Below are 18,586 nucleotides of genomic sequence, written 5' to 3' on the forward strand. Positions count from 1 at the left end.
GTTGCTGGAGAGGCCTTCATCCTGCAGTGGATTGAAAATGGCTGATGATGACACTTCCCCACCCGGCTACTTCATAATGCCACCCGGCTGGCAAAATTTTCTTGGGGGGAGGAGCCTGGAAGGTGGTCCATGCTACAGAATCCCTGCATCATTCCAAAAGTTGACAGTGTGCATGATCTGGTGATCAGTGATCAACAAAAGACAATTCAGTGCATTGCCACCATCTATGGGACATCTCATATGAATATGTGTACCACATAATAACAGAGGTTCACTCTATGAAAAGGGTGTCATCATGGTAAGTCTCAAAGTTAACAGCAGATCAAAAATACAACAGTTGTTAAGTCAAGTGAATATCTGCCTCATTTTCAAAGATTCGGCACATTTCCATGACATCCGTGACCATGGATGAGAACTGGGTCTATAACTTTTAGTCAAAGATAAAGGAACAGTCCAAACAATGAAAACATAGCACTTCTCTTTCCCACTTCAGAGAAAGACAAGTCAATTCCTTCTGCTGGCAAGGTGATGGTACAGGATTTTTGGGATGCTGATAGGGTGCTGATGGAATGTACCTTCAGAAAGACCAGACAGTCACAGGGGTATATTACATAGACCTTGTGAGGTGTTTGCATGAAACCATCAAAACAAACACCAAGGAAAACTCAAAGGAATCTTGTTCCACTAGAATAGGGCACCTGCTCACAAGTCTGTCATTGCCATGGCTGCACTGAATAAGCATATACCTCTTCCCCCGTAATTCAAATTAATGTCTCTATCATTTATAACCACAAAAATTTCACCTTGACTCTCACTCTAACGACATTGCCTCAATGTAATTGAAGCTTACGAGTGATGTTTAACTCCCTCATTACTTCTGTGCAAAAAGAGAAAACTTAAGCTGAGAGAGAGAGATGAACGTCACAAAAAAAAAAAAGAAAGAAAGAAAGAAAGAAAAAAGTTTTTAACCAATGTGTTATGAACTCTAAAATTATGTTCAGAGCATAATCTGTCAGTTGTTATAGCTAAGAATGATAAAATACTAAGGATTGTCGATCCTTTTTTTTTATGGTAAAAGTACAGCTGTCCCCCACTAGAGAGCAGTTCACTTGGTGCGTCTTGGCTAGTTTCTGTATATTTTGATACCTTTCCTCATAGCTATGGTCTGTTCCCCAGAATAGCACTATTCACTCCAAACACTCTGGGAGAAGCTATCCAATAAGAGGTGTTTGGATGCTGAGAAGCATCTTTTATAAAAAAGAAATGATCAATTCAAATTTCCAATCAACAGTAATTTTGCAAAGCACTCCCAATTCATGAGGAGGAAAAATTTTGATAACCGTCTGTTTATTGCCCCAAAAGTTAATTTTTAAGTTGGTCGGTAATTTATTACTGGTAAAGTCTAATTTATCCCTGTCCCTATGTTAATTTTCTATAGCTGCTTTGTACTGCCACAAGTTTCCATGTCCACAGCTATAAACTGCTATGGTCTTTACAGGTATAGATGGAAATATATTGAAGCAGTCACTGCACCAATTTTTGCATGTTTCAAAAATATACACTTTATATATCATTCTGCCCGGCAGTGTATTTGAAAAGGGACACACAAACACACACATTCTAAATTAGCTGAAATTTATTGAAATGGTATATATAAAACTTCTCTTTGGAAACTATCAAAAAAAAAAAAAAAAAACTTTGTTCAAAACTAAATTGAATACAGTGGATCCCCGCTTACAATATTAATATGTTCCAGAGATACCATCATATCATGAAAATATCATAATGTGAACTGCTGAATAACACGTTCTTTGTTCTTTCCAAGAACTCAGAAGTTGAAATTCATTATATAACTAAGCTATTTATCTCTCTAAAAGGCAATTTTTATAATGGAAATTGTATATATTGATTAAAAAATTAATTAAAACCAATATATTGATTAAAGCACAACACAAAAAATCACTTAAACTAAAAGGATGCAAAAACTAAACATGCGGCCAACATGTTTACAAAAGCTGCTACTGGCTGAAAGGAAGGACCACGTGGCCCAGTCTGAGACAATTGTAAGCCCAACATAAAGTGAAATAAGTAGGTGCCGCTAACAGAATCACTGGTTAGTATAATTGGCCACTTTAAAGAATCAAATTTCAAAAAACCAATTCAAATCATTAAAAGTCACTACATTTTCATCGTTATCATATGTTGGTTATAAAAATCAATTTTGAGTGCCTTTTTTTTCCTAAAGCACATTTCTGGAGGTCACTATCATAAAACAATAAAAACAATTTCAGTTTCTGGTTTATTGGGCTTTTTTGCTAGTGCAATCTGTTATAAATGGGTAGTAAACACAATCTTATTGCATTTGTGATAATACTGATATCTGGAATTCTGTGGGTTTTTATGTTATTATGGTGAAATGTGTTTCACCATATTATATGAAATCTTCTGCAATCTTCAGTCCTTTTAAAAAACAAAATTTCAGAATCTTTTCTTCATTCCTACTTTAAGCTTTGTAAACTTGTTACTTCGTATCTTCACTTGCATGTATTATGTTAGTGGCAATTTCTAGGTCATGTTCTTTGTTATTGAATTTTGCTCATCTTTTTTACTGTTTTAAATTTTACAACCCCAAAAAAATAAAAAATAAAAATAAATAAATGTCAGTGAACAGAAATATCAATTAGTTAGTATGCACATGTTACTGTATTAATTAAGCTATGTACGTAAGCATAAATTTATTTTTATTTTAACCTGTGTAAAATATTCTTCCGATTTTCACTTATCATTTAATTTTGTTAATTGGTAAAGTAATAAAATGTAAATTTGCACTTTATACTTTACTTTTATAGCCTGTGGATAATATTCCTCATATTTTTGCTTATTAGAATCGCATTTAATAGAATTAAAATTCAATTAGCAAATGTAATCACCGGCACTTACTACATATCGTACAGTGAACAGTATTTTATTATGGAGGTCCATCATAAAGTGATTTGATCGTACAGTGAACCAATCATAAAGCGAGGATTCTGTATTTTAAAAATATTGCTTCTGGTGAGTGCTAAATTTATACTCCATTTAGTGGTCCAAGTGATTTGAAAATGAACAGTATTGCAAGCTGTTACTATAAATAGTGTAAATACAGTATACATAAGGTTCCATAATATTAAAGTAAACTTTCTTGCATTTTATTGAAAATGTACTGTATTCATGTTTACTGTATATATAATTTATGTATTTCAACTTTATATTTAAAACCTTAAATATAAACATTTAATATAAATAAAAAATAAATAAATCGGAAGCCATTGTCAATCCACTGCAGGATGGAGGCCTCCTCAACAAATCATGTTGATGGAATGGACCATAATCTGCCACGTTGGTCCAGTGGGGGATGGGAGGGGTTGGCAGGTTGACAGTATTTAGCAGTAGGGCACTGGAGGCCTCAATAACTGAGTGGTCTAACAGACTTACCTATTACCACAAGTGACTAATAGATTTACCTATCTACGGAGGCCTCCACAGCCAAGTGGACAGGAGCAGGAGTGTGATAGCACAGCACAGACCCTTTGAGTATACTGGGTTTCAAGCCCCTGACTGCTAAATATGACCATCCTGCCACCCCCCCACACACACACACACTTGGCCAACGTGACAGATTATGATCCATTCCCTCATCATTCCTTGTTAAGGAGGTCTCCAGACTGCAGTTGATTGACAATGGCTGCAAATTTATTTTTAAATATTTAATATTGTTATATGAAGAAAGCATGAGAAATTACGCCAGAAATAGTAGTCATACCTACCAGTTACAATTATTTACATTACATTCTACAGAAAAATTTCCCCCACTTAATGTGGATTCACTTAGCACTCTTTTTATGGTTCCAATTAAGATGTATGCTAAAATGATTTATGCTTACACATAAATATTAATGTTTAATCCCTAAGTATTTCTCCCATTGTCACTCCCGTGCATCACAGAGCATATTGCTAGCTGAACATTTTAATTTTCAGCAGTACTTGGTTGTTTGTGCTACCAGAGGATGCATGCCATGCTTATCAAAGCAGTGAATTAAGTAAAGAGTTGAAAGAGTGGAGAAAAGAAATGGAACAAATTTTGAAACTAGTGACTAATAGACTAACCTATCTAAAATAAATGAAAATCAGTACTGTTCTTCTGCCTAAAGATAAAGGGAATAGTTTTCCATCTAGTAAAGAGAAGTTGTCATTATTTATTTAGATATTAATCATTTGTGAGGTTCCTCACTGATGTGATTTAATGAGAACTATTTTTTTTTATTCTGCAAAAGTTTGGAACTCATTCGCATTTGAAACTAAGGATAGGTACTAATAAATTAAATAAAATGAAAAGGCCAGTAAGACTTCTATAGTGAATGAAACAGATGTTTGTTTTGTTTGTTATTTAGGAGCATTAGCAACTAAGGCCATATTGCTCCAGGGATATGCAGTGGTCATTCCCTGACCTTTCCACATCTTCCGTATTTGGTGGGCATGGGCTCGAAACCCGGTCTAATCAAGAAGCATGTGCTATGCACTGCTGCTCCTGCCCACCTGGCTACGGAGGCTGAAACGGATGTTTCAAAATGAAGTTGCAAGATAAGAGTTCTGTTTTGGATTCTTTAACAAGCTCTCACATTTTGAACAACTGTTTAGAATTAAGTTTTAGTGTAGTCGATGGACACTAGTAATAAAGCCAGTATAGCTCAGCTGGTAAAATATATACTATATTTGAACTCTTCCAGGAAAGTATGAAAAAGAAAAATGGTTAAAGGATTGTTCAACATTTTATAAATTTTATTTCCAAACTAAAAGAGACTATATACCTTTATCAATTGTCATCTGTATTCTTCATTAGTATCACTCATAACAGAAGTGAAACTTGGCATTTGTAACATGTGTAAAAATTTGGGAAACACATATGGACATATGAACAGTGTGAAATTTACTGAATATAAAAAGGGTAAACAAAAAAACAATAGTGCAGTCAGAATAAATTTAAGTTATTACTGAACTGTTCACTGCAATGAAATTGTATATATATATTTTTTTATTATTACTTGATCTAGTTTGTAGCAGCAGAATATGCAAGACAATTTTGCTTTAATGCATGTTAGTACCTAGCAGAAAGCTTCAAACTAGTTTGCATTGTGGTTTGTATGTTTCCTTTATGGTGTTTATTAATAGAGCATCTTTTCACACTTTAAATTTTAGCACACACCTGCCATGATTTAGAAACTGCAACACCCCATATGCAATATTCCATTAGTTACCCTTATATCAAACATTTTTAATTGCATGTTTGTCAAACTACTACATGTATTATTTCACTGCAGAATTTGTGCTGCCTGAAATCAAAAAATTGCAATTAATATTACTATTGCTTTATGGTTCCACTCCAAGGATTTAATTATACTAATGTATGGTGTTATCTTTAATTTTTTAAAAAAAATTTAAATATTCTTACTTCTGCCGACTGTTTTCCAGTAAAAGACATCTTTTTGATTGCAACCACTTCCTTAGTAATTGCATTTCTAGCCTAAAAGAAAACACAGTAAAATATATTTGTAAAAATTGCAGATTTTATTTTCTTAGTAAATTAATAAGAGGGGTTTACCTCAATATAGTACGTGGAACACTTCCGTATGATACCCTCCAGAAATTAAAACGGAAAAAACGAAAAAAATCGACAACTTACCGGTACATTAAAGTAAAATATAAATAATTAAAGTAAAATATAAATAATTAAATAATCAATTTAACACAATTCAAAATCAATTCAAAACAATTAAAATTCAAATTAACACAATTAAAAGAATCTAACGAAAATATTCAATCGAAAATCGTTTTGAATATTTTCGTTAGATTCTTTTAATTGCGTTAATTTGAATTTTAATTGTTTTGAATTGATTTTGAATTGTGTTAAATTGATTATTTAATTATTTATATTTTACTTTAATTATTTATATTTTACTTTAATGTACCGGTAAGTTGTCGATTTTTTCGTTTTTTCCGTTTTAATTTCTGGAGGGTATCATACGGAAGTGTTCCACGTACTATATTGAGGTAAACCCCTCTTATTAATTTACTAATATTATTATCAACGTAGAACATATTGAGTATTTCAGCTCTGATTCATACTATCTAATAAGATTTTATTTTCTGTATCCATTCACACTACATATGAGCCCATTACAATAGCACATGCACTAAAATCAAGTTTTGAGAAAAAGTGGTTTAGAGTTTTTCAATCCTGTTTCTCTTATTTCTTAAAAACTACGGAATACAGTTAAGTCTTTTCTGGTCTCAATTAACCTAAAATGATATTACTTTTATATTAATTATATATTATAAATCAACAGGGATTACTTTTATTTTAGATATAGGAAGTTTCTTTTCCAACTCGCCTAGTCCAACTTGCTAATAATTCTTGAGGATGGCGATATCTATTTTGTAAACCAGGTGGGACATCTTCCCCACTGTTAGAACCGTAGTGTTCAGACCGTGCGGTCTCAACAAGTACACCATACTTCTGGCAGCAAGGAAACCATTACTTGGATTGGCATAAAATTAGATTTTTGAGGTCTAAACTATTTAATAAATATGGACCGATTATTTCTTTTGGTCCTATGGCTGGACTTTAGTTAAATTTAGGGGTCTAATAAAATTGGATATGGGGGGGGGGATTATTCTCTACATTCCTTCCCCCATATCCAATTTTATTAGACCCCCTAAATTTAACTCTAAAGTCCAGCTATAGGACCAAAAGAAATAATCGGTCCATATTTATTAAACAGTTTAGACCTCAAAAATCTAATTTTATGCCAATCCAAGTAATGGTTTCCTTGCTGCCAAAAGTATGGTGTTTGAAGACAGCAGTCCTGAGCGCTCATTGTTGAGACCGCACGGTCTGAACACTACAGTTGTAACAGTGGGGAAGATGTCCCACCTGGTTTACAAAATAGATATCGCCATCCTCAAGAATTATTAGCAAATTGGACTAGGAGAGTTGGAAAAGAAGCTTCCTATATCTAAAATAAAGGTAATCCCTGTTGATTTATAATATAATAGAATATAGGAATTATCGAGCACTTAATAGCTCTCAATTATCAAATATATTAATTATATAATAATTACAATTAATTCACGTTGTCATAACAGTTGACAGCCTGGCTTATGACCTATGTTAAATTACATTATACTCCAATGTAATGCAAAAAATAACAGAAATGATTGAAAATAATAATAGAAGTAGTAAAAAATAAGTTTCACTTAAATGTGAAGTTGGAGTGCTGAAGAGTCATACAGATTAGTCACCAAGCAAGTTCTAACCATCATCTTCAATGACAACTGCTGCACATCAGCCTACTGGTCAGGAATAAAGGCACTCAAGTACCTATTATGAATTGCAGGGATATAACTTGCAAGGTTACTATATTTGTTCTACTGTATTTGTTTTTACTGTATTTGTACGAAATGGCCACAGATGAAATGTTAAATTATCGGCATCATAATTCTTACCATGGCTCTTCTTGCAAGGACATGAAATATGGCTCCTGTTGGGTTTGATGTCAAACCCCTTCTCCAATGTGTTTAAAAACAAAAACCTTTCTTTCCAAAAATTTGGCACCCTGAACTTGCCACTTTATTATGTGAATCTGCAGTACACACATCTTTGAAGTCATCCCTAATCATCAACAGTATGTCCAAGGGGTTAGTTTTCCTGCATAATTTAATGATTCACATAATTAACACTTGTGAAGACTTATTTTCTTCAAGTTTTCAACATCAGTAAAATCACAAGGTATGTATGAATGACCTGGTACCACAAATCTAAGCTCATTAGTTGTGAAGTGCCCTGCATGAATGTATCAAAGAATGCCAGTATCATATTTAAGGTTATATTCTGTCTAGAAGAGTTATTAAAATGTGGAGCTTCATTTCAGGTTCAACCTTCTTTTCAACATAATGCACAAAGCAACTTGCAATTTCAACCAAACCCTTTCAGCCACATTTAAGGCCCTTCCATTTTAATGCTTTGAATTGCAAAATTAAAAGTTGATGACTTGCTCTTATATTAGTTGTAAATGGCTGCTCTTCGATGTCAGTGTTTTTAATACTTGATATAGGTATTTCAAGTTTTGGCTATTTCTATGACAAGGTACAGGCAGTTCCTGCTTTATGAGTTTTCACTGTTACGGGTTTACGAGTTTTTTTTTTTTTTTTTTTTTCAAATATCAACAAAACCGAAAATATGAACATTAATTGTAAAAAATGAATACAGTGTACCCTGCTTTACAATATTAATCTATTCCAGAGACACCATCGTATTGTGAAAATATCATAATGTGAACCCAATAACACATTGTTTTTTGGTAATTCGTTCCACAACTTCAGAAGTTGAAATTTTCGCTATATAACTCTCTGAAAAGTTGTTTTTATAGTGTAAATTGTATTAGTCACCAATTCAAATCATTAAAATACACAACACTTTCATCATTATCATATGTTCTGTTATAAGAATCAATTTTGATGCCTTTGTGATATTTTTCTAAAGCACATTTCTGGAGGTCACGATCATAAAACAATAAAAACAATTTGCACTTTCCAGTTTATTGGGCTTTTCTGTTAGTGCAAGCAATTATAAATGGGTGGAAAACTCGATCTTATTGCATTTGCAAAAATACCAATAGCTGGAATTGTGGTTTTTTACATTACAGTGAAATGAGTTCCCATTCACTGAAATCTTCAATCATATAAAAACATAAATAAATTTTCAGAATCTTCTCTTCATTTTTTTTTTTTTTTTTTTTTTTTTTAAGCTTCATAAACTTGTTACTCCACGCAAATTGTGTTAGTTGCAATTTGTATGTTCTGTTAAAATATGTTTATGCATGCTATTTATAAAGAAAAGAGAAGATTATCTTGGAAACAAACATCTCTTGAAGCATTTCTGAAGACGATGTGAAACAAACCTAGTGTTCAGCCATAATCAGTGATCAACGAGTGTGCATTTAGTCAATGATGAAGAATAAACATTCTTTAAAACATTTGTAAAGTCATAAATAATTTCTTCATTATTATAATTTGCTTGATTTTACAGGCTACATTTTCATTTCTTTGGATAAATCAATCATTGTTTAAACAAACTAATTAGCCAACTAATTTCATTGTTGAGAATGTAACCCCTATTTTTAGCATTATATACATGGGAAATAAATTCCCACGTTATGAGTTTTTGCTTTACAAGCACGCACTAGGAACAAATTAACTCGTAAAGTTCGGAACTAACCTGTATTCTGAAATGCCTCTTTAGTTACCACTATTGTAGTGGATTGTTATTTGACTGATTGTAGCCTTTCTGTTACCCTGCACGTCTTGTCAGTGTCCACCCTTCTCTCAAATCAGCAAACTGTTTCCAACCACAGGATCACACCTGGACATTATTTGGCATTTGATTATACGGTACAATCTTGATGAACATGAAATAGCTCACTTCTGAGATAACCATACTGGTGCCAGTGCCATGCCACATTTGAAGTCACTTTAATCTTTCACACATTCCAACATGGCACAGCATGAAGCAACATCCCTACTTCATTCACACTGTGTGGTACAAATATGTGATGCTGTTATTGAAGAAGCATTCCATTTGAATAAAAGGGTAGACACCTCATTAAGTGGCAACTCAATGTACAGCATGAGGTACACTGGTTGCAGAAATGCTAGACACAGATTGCTTGGCAGTGCTAATCAGATGAGGAAGGCATTCCAAATTCACCATCTAGGACAACAGGCTAACATGCAAGAAGTATAAAAGTCAGAACATCCATCACAGTGTATGGATTTAAGTAAAAAAAAAATTAACTATATATAACTATATGGTAGTACCAACCTTAGAAATACATGCTGAATAACAGAACTAATACAACCAACTGAAACATGGTAATTTAAAAACTGCACTCAACACACATTTATTTCCAGGGAACAACTTGACAGGATGACTCGACCGTCCATGTCATATGTCTGTGAGAACTGAATACTCTCAACAATTGCAGTTTCCTAAAGTCATGGTCTGGAATCGCCTTATGGGAAAGCTGTGGTATGCTGAGTGGCTCTGGCTTGTCTGTTTTGATTCTGTAGTGACCATTGATTGGATCGCTTCTAGTTTTAGGAAATCTGTCCTGGAGTCTTTGGGACTTCCTGGTGCTAAGCAGAAGTCTGAACATGATGGGGGGTGGGGGGGGGGGGGGGGGTACCAAAGTGAGGTGCCTGTTGCATACAGGAACTAAAATATTTCTCGGGACAGCATCTGAGGTTGGAAAAAAGGTAATGGGGGGGTGTCACTGAATTTTTAAATGTGTCTGTTGATATTGGCATGTACTGCGTTGGGTAGTACATACTTCTAGAAACTCTCCAGAAACAATTATGAGAGACCTAGAGCATCTTAAGACTTAAGGTTCCAGAAATTCAGAATGGTGTGAGTGTCAGTGGATTCTCAGTAGACCCCAATACTGAAAGAGGAGCTCTCCCTCGTAATGAGTATGTCAAGGAATGGTAAGATGTTGTGCTGTTCTAGTTCCAAAGTAAAAAAAAAAAAAAAAAAGAAATCAGAGTGGACATCATTAATCTGGATAAGGAATTTGTTGAATTTATCTCTGCCTTGATTCAAAATTACGAGCATATCATCAACAAACCTAGCCAGCAACAACTTAGCCATGAAGAATTCTGCAAGCAAGGGTGAAACTTGGTTACTCATATTGAGTACGTTGATCTGGAGGAAAAGCTCTCCTTAAAATTGGAAGTAGGCCTGCCCAGCCATGAGGTTGACCCAAGATGTTACCTTTGCAAAGGGGCACAGGTGTGTGTGTGTGTGTGTGTGTGTGTGTGTGTGTGTGTGTGTGTGTGTGTGTGTGTGTGTGTGTGTGTGTGTGTGTGTGTGTGTCAGTTAAAGTCAGAAACATTCTTAACCTCAACAATTATGATTTCGAATTCGCTTATCAAATCATCAAGAGTTGCATTCAAGAATATAGACAACCCCATATCAGAAATAACATGATTACCTTCCCAGTTAATTTTCCCTTTACCACCCAGGAATGGGGATTCCTAGCTACTTAGTGGTTTTTGTATCTGCAAATTCTTAATGCAGGAAAAGTCACTGCTAATAATTACATCAAGAGTACCACTTTCTCTCATCTCTCTAACATGCTCATATGGAAAACAGTCATATGGAAAACTGCCACTGTGCTATAGTCTACACATTCCAGTCAACTTGTGGTAAGTTCGTTTCATACAACACACTGAATTACTGGCCCACTATTTGCCTGCATAGCTCTTCATTATACTCATTACAGTTATTTGGCTTAAAACACACATCTATTTTCATTTCTGTTTTTAAAGTACTTATAAATTGACTCAACATTACACTGGCCACTTATGTCAACCAGGTGCACTGCTTTAGTCTGTGTGCTTCCTAACTAAGAGCATAACTCCACCAACTCCCTCCTGTCCTTTCTGCAAATATTGTACTGTTCACATTCAAATTTCACAATTCTATATCTATATGGCACTATGCCTCTGATATCCCACACAATATCTATTTGATGCCCTAACCAATACTTCAAATTCCTCTAATTTATTTACTATACTTCTAGCACCGGCTGTGATTAATATAATAATAAAAAAAAAAAAAAACATGTTATATCCTCATTAATTCAATATCTCAGATTATTCCAAATATAATTTCATATGTGGATTAATAAAAATATATCCACAATGAAATCTGAAGTCTAAACTAGGGCTTACAATACCGGTCAAAATCTTAATACTTTTATTTCGGTATTTTTAATTTATGAAATCGAGATACCGGTATTCCAAAAACAAATGTTTTTCTCAATAAATTTTGATGACAATTAGGTGCAATCAAGTAAGGAAAAAAAACAAGTACTGTAATTATTTGAATTATTCATGTTTTAAAAAAACTTTTATTGCAATAATAAATAGTCTGAAAAAAATCATTAAAATACAGTTATTCTAAAAACAAAAAAATACATATTGTTATTGCAAAGTTTAGTTATGTTTAATCATCCACACTACCTGTCCGAATAAAGCAAGCTCTTAAGAAACAAAAGCAATCAATAGAATGATCATTTAAAATGGATCTAATTTTGGTACATACATTATTTGATTAGTGGTAGAAAATGCCCTTTCGGATTCTATTCTGGTACTATTGTACTGAGATAATCATAGACAATCTCAGTCCATATTTTCTAGGCTTTGAACTTTTGTAGCAAAAATAATCAAAAGTATTTCATTAATTTCCGACTCAAGTTAATCTTCTAAAATCTCATTGGAATCAGGCAATTTCTTATTTTGGAAAAAATTTGCAGAACACTGATGTTCTGTTCCATGTTAGTCTTCCATGGTTGAATTATGTCCATCATTTTCTGAAGGAGAAAGACGTTTTTTATTCAGCAAAGTATAATTTTCACTATAATACCTTTACTGAGACTGGGAGAGAGTAAAGAGTGGGGATAAGGAATAAAGAAGAGAGCAAAGAGTGCAGTTAAGGAATTCTTCACATATATAAATGCAAAGAACAGAAGGACAAATCAGAGTGGAACCTTATATAATGGACATAGGATAGTATTAGATAACATAGCTGAAGTTGCAGGTGAACTCAACAGTTACTTTGCATCGATATTTATATAAAAAAAAAAAAACCTTTGTGTCAATGAGATATAATGGAAGTGAAGTTGAAAAAAATGTAATTAATGATGTTGAAATTTCAAATGATTATTTAATGAGAACTTTCGATCCTATAGGCAAGTAAAGCTCCTGTGCTTGATGACATATACTCTATAATCTTAAAGGAGGCGGCAAGTGAGTGCATTGAACCATTAAGGCTAGTTATGAGAGCATCATTGGACAGAAGGATTCTGTTGGATTGGTGTAAATTCGAACATAAGTAACAGGAAATTACTGACTGGCCAGTCTAACTTCAGTAGTAGGGAAAATCATTAATTACTACTCAAATTAATTATTTACTATAATTACTGCTCAAACACCCTATACAAATACCAAAATTTGACTTAAAAAATTACCAATTAAATGCAATACTAGCAGTACTCCTCGCGAAAATTTCGCAATTGGTAGCAGAGTTTTCCTCTAGCTGTCCTAAAGAAATGTAACACGTGTTTGGTCATGAGCAGGTAAGTCAGTGCATGTTGAATCCTTTCTCATTTCTTATTTCTGTAAAATAAAACTATTCTTTCTTTTAAGTTAGGCAGCGCTAGTAGAGAAAATTGGCATGTTCTGTAAAATAAAACCATTCAGATTTTTTACTATTCGAAATTTTTATATTTTCCCATGTTTATGCACACGTAGGAAGAAATATCTTCAATTTGAGACCAAATGGGTTAGGCCTGTACACAACAGCTACAGCTAGCTGTACCCATTGTGAAAATTTTGCAATAGGTAGTAGAGTTTTATTATTATTGTTTTATTTTATTTATTTATTTATTTATTTTTTTTAATTTTTCCAGAACAAAGGACACGATTATCCGAACATGCAAATTTTAATCAGGGAAAAAAAATGCCTTTTCAACTTATGACAACTGTTTGTTTAACAGTTAACATCTTCATGTGGCTCCATCTATGAAATAAATGTTGAACTATTCTCATTTTGTAGTACAAAACTGATCCATTCTGTAAAATAAAACTAATCGGAATTTTTAAATTTTAACAACTTTGTGCACACCTAGGAAGAAATATCTTCAATTTGAGACCACTTCCTGCCCGATCGATTAAGCCTATCATCCACACTGACTGTCAAAAGAAACCAGCTTCCGTATTAAATATATAGATAAAGTAAAATTAAGTCATTTTTATTTGCTGATCGTATTTTAAAACTGTTTTTGTAACAGAAAACATGATCATCAAATTGAAAGAGGTATTTGTTGTTAAAATTGTTATTTTTTATATTCTTTCTATACAAAATTAATCTAATAAGGTAAATATTTAGTTACTAAAAATTAATAAATATATAGAATTATATTCATATATTTTTACAATATAGTAGATGTTGTTGAGATACTGGGCTGTTGGGATTTTGGGCCAGACTCATGGCACATATTCCAAGGTCGACCTAGCAGATAATCATAGCTCATCTAGCAATTCCTTTCTCTGTCACCGTAGTACAGAGTTTACCTCAAATTCTAGAAGAATTTGAGTCACTGAAAAAGCACAGGTGCTTGCCCTCGAGAATAATTTAACTGGGGGCTCATCGGGGACTAGACTATAGCAACCTACCAAAGAGATGCACTCCTGATTAGAGCCCAAGAACCGAATAATCAAGTGCAAACTGCTCTGGTTCAAAAGGACTTAGTTCTATCAGGAGACTCCATTGGGAAATATTTTTGTAATAAGGATAGGTGACTACAATCAGGGTATGTCTGCCCGGAGCAACAATTAATGATGTCACCAAGCGATTGTTCAATTTTAAGGTGGGGTAAAGAGAACATTATTATTCATGTGGAGACTAATGATATTAAACACATAATCCGAAGATTTGTTAGACAAATATAGGACCATGCCAAAGAAATGCCACAAGTTAGGTCAGAATGACTATCTGCAATTCTGCCCAGGCACAATAGGAGGGATTATATGCTAAAAGCCTTCTGGATTAACTCAATACTTGAAGGACTCTGCAAGGCTTTTGGAGGAAAATTTTTATCAGCTTGGCTGGAACTCGTAGGTAGAAAGAATCTGTTTTGTAGAGACAGGAAGCATTTAAACAAAGGTGGTGCAAGAGTTATTACCAGTATTGTTGAGAATACCTTAAAGGATCAGAAAAACTGCTAGTTTGGGGGGGACACTTTTATCTACACATTTATCTGATATTGGTCAAAGTAACACTTCCACATACCTCAAGAGTTCTTGTTTGTTACTGCAACAGATCACATTAACAAGTTCTGAGGGCAGAAAAGTTTAAAATGAGCAGGTAGCTAATGCCAGGGAAGCAAGCTTAAATACCTTCAAGGGGTGTGTCAGGGTAGTTAACTATACAAGAACACTAGTCTTAACTGTCTATACAGTAATGTCAGAAGTGTCGTAAATAAAAATTAGTGAATTAGAGCTGCTGGTCAGGATGAGTAACGCTGACATAATAGGGCTTACCCAGAAATAGGAGACAATAAGTTTCAATACAGTATGTACAATATATTTAGGAAGGTTAGAGTAGTAGAAGGGGTGGTGGGGTCATGCTTCTTATCAAAAGCAGTCCGAGCACAAAAAAAGCTTTCCCAGTCTCAGATGTTTCGTATACTAGTATAAAATCTGTATGGTGTGAGAGAGCTGGAAGCAAAGGTATAATGAGAGGGGGAGTAATCTACAGGCCGGGTGATTGTGAAGATTATGATAACAGCCTCTACATGCAAATGGAATGGGAAAGTAAGTGTGAATGTCTTATTGCAGCTGATTTCAATTTGCCTCTGATTGATTGGAACAAATGGGAAGGAAACTTCACATGGGGGACAAAATTTTTAAATCAACCAGATGATTGTTATTTGTATCAATGTCAAGGAAAGTACTAGGGAAAAGAATATTCTAACTCTGATCATCACCCATGAACCAGAGGACATAATAGGGCTGATAGTACAGGAACAAATAACAGGAAGTGATCACAGAGTTCTACGGTGAGCGATGAGCAGAGAGGCAGCAATAGTTAAAGGAATGGGTTCAAATTTCAGGAAAGGAAATTATGACTTAAAGTGCTACATGGCCTCTATTAACTCTTATCTCACAGAGATTGAATACAACTGAATTATGGTATTCCTTTAAAACATTTTTTTTTTTTTTTTTGATTTGGTAGTTGTTGGCGCATCGGCTTCTGTGGCCATATTGCATCTCCCTTTTGCAGTACTTTGATCCAAGCCCGAGGCGGGAATCGAACCCGCGACCTTTGGGTTGCCGGGCAGGTACTTTACCAACTCGGCTAGCCCGGTCGGCATATCTAGTGAGTATGGGCTTGGCACACCCAGTGTCCTGAGCTGGATATCATCATTCTTCTTTTTCTTGGTGGTTCCCCTTTTACTTCTGACACTCTCTCAGGGTAATTCAGAAATTTTTTTTTGGCTGGTGCAGCATTAAGCCTCAGACTTCCTTGTACCATATAGCTAATAATAATAAATAATATCATTAAAAAAAAAATACTCCATGAGGAGGATTCCAAGTTGAATGAATAATAAAGTTGCTAGATTACTTGAGCAGAAAAAGACAGCATAGAAAAGTTACAAAGCAATAAAAAATACTGAAGCCTATAACAGCTACAAACTGATCTGTAACAGTGCCACAAAAAAGGTTAGGCTGGTAAAGGCGGATTGAGATGGGGTGGGGATAAGGAATTCTTCACATATATAAATATACAAAGAAGAAGAAGACAACAAACCAGATTTGACCCATATGTAATGGACACGAGATAGTATTAGATACCCCAGCTGACGTTGCAGATAAATTCAACAGTTATTTTGCATCAATATTTATAGAAGAAAAATCCTTCATGCTAATGAGAAATTATGGGAGTTGAAAAATATGCAATTAATGATAATGAAATTTCACATGATTATTTAATGAAAAAAACTTTTGAGCTGACAGGCGAATGAGGCTCCTGGGGTTGATGGCATATACCCTATAATTTTAAGGGAGAAAGTGAGGCAGCATTGAACCATTAAGGCTAATTTTCAGAACTCCACTGGACTCTGGAGAATTTCCATTGGATTGGAAAATTGCCAATGTATCTCAAATATATAAGGGTGGTTCTAAGAGGTCAGTCTAACTTCAGTAGCAAAGAAAATGGAGATGATCAAGAGTGAAATTCAGAATCATTTTGATAGAAATGGAATTCTGAAGGTTACACAGTATTGTTTTGTTAAGGGAAAATCATGATTAACAAATCTGGTTAGCTATTTTGACAGGGTCACTAGTGAGCTGGATTTAGGGAATAATTTCGACATTGTTCATTTAGATTTCAGCATACCATCTGACTCAGTCCCATGTGAGCGGTTACTTTATAAGCTGGAATAGGTTGGGAAAATTCTTAGATGAATAGCAGGATGGCTTCAGGGGAGGAGGCAGAGGATTGAAATAAATAGTTATTCCTCAGAATTGGGGTTACCCAAGGATCAGTATTGATGAAGGATCAGTATTGAAAATTACATCGATGAAGGGATAGAGAGCATAATGTCTAAATTTACAGATGATGTAAGATTGGTAGAGAAGTTAATGATCACTGCCAAATAGATCTTCAGAGTGACCTAAATAGACTTCAGGGATGGTCAGAAAAGTAGCAGGTATGCTTTAATTCAGCAAAATCTTACACCTGGGGAATAGTAACTGCAAAATAACTTATACACTACACTTGGTGGAGATGAAATAAAGTCAGTAGTGGAAGAAAGGGACTTGGGAGTTACGATATGGTCAGACATGAAGTTCTCCGAGCATAGTAGACAGGTTGCAAGGAATTCCCATGGTGTCCTGTCGATGATTTCTCAAACATTTTCTAGTAGAGATAGGGATGTCATAATCCCATTATATAAGACTATTGTTAGACCACACTTGGAATACTGTGTTCAAGTGTGGAGACCGCACCTAAAAAAATACATCGACCTTATTGTAATTACCACTCATATACCATGTGAAATTAATAATATAGTTGAAGCTATTCACCTAAACTATTACTACTATACATAAAGTATGTATACCTTATGTATAGTATTAGTTTAGGTGAATAGAGGAAATAAAAATAGAAAGGGTTACAAATCTGAATACAATTACCAATATTACAATTATAATATTCAACTTAAAATTATCAATATTATGAATATTACAATTACAATTATCAATATTAAGCTTACAATTACCAATATTACAATTACAATTTGCAAATACACAATTCTATGCTTGGGTTATTGTTACAATAGAACCAGATTTTAAGTTAAGTAAATACAGAAATTAAATTCTTACCAGCTGACAGGCTCCTCTTGCTGATGCTCCCAGAAACCTGATGTGCATACAGACAAGAGGCATGCCAGCAGTTGATTTATAGGTGAGGGATTAAATTCCATTGGCCAATAGAATTGTGCCAGGATTTTTATCTTCGATCCAGGGTTCTGGTCTAATGGACTCCTGAGGTGACCTTTGCTCTCCTACTCTGGTTTTCTATCCTAGCACCTTTGTGTAGTGGAATCCTATTGTGACCTTTACACTCCTACAATCGACATCAGAATTGGTTTACAGGCTGGTTCTGGTGGTCTGGAAGGGGTTGTATGTAAGTTACTCCTCCAGACAAGTGGCCTATTTTCTTTTCCTGGTTTCTTATTTCTACTTCTATTTTCTTTTTAAAAAGATTAAAATATTATGGGTTGAACTCTACTCCCTGTTTTCTATTGACGGCTAAACTGCAAATATTTTCATGAGAAAGGCTTCTTTGAATTTCCTTCTGCTGTACTGCCCATCTGTAGAAAGGATTCTCATGTTCACAAATTCACAAGTGTCACCACACTGGAGA

The 18,586-nt window shown here is 34.3% G+C and overlaps 1 protein-coding gene across 1 annotated transcript in view; it reads right to left on the reverse strand.

Moving 5' to 3' along the window:
- Nucleotides 1-18,586, reverse strand: part of LOC150081843 (serine/threonine-protein kinase Tao-like) — a 187,552-nt gene that overhangs the window by 140,060 nt on the left and 28,906 nt on the right. Inside the window, exon 3 of the mRNA XM_090380340.1 lies at nt 5,489-5,560. Coding sequence (XP_090236466.1) covers nt 5,489-5,560 — 72 coding nt within the window. The remainder of the gene's footprint in view (nt 1-5,488; nt 5,561-18,586) is intronic.

The sequence above is a fragment of the Mastigoproctus giganteus genome, chromosome 8 (assembly GCF_048544385.1).
Source record: "Mastigoproctus giganteus isolate SK-2022 chromosome 8, ASM4854438v1, whole genome shotgun sequence".
NCBI classification, from domain to species: domain Eukaryota; kingdom Metazoa; phylum Arthropoda; class Arachnida; order Uropygi; family Thelyphonidae; genus Mastigoproctus; species Mastigoproctus giganteus.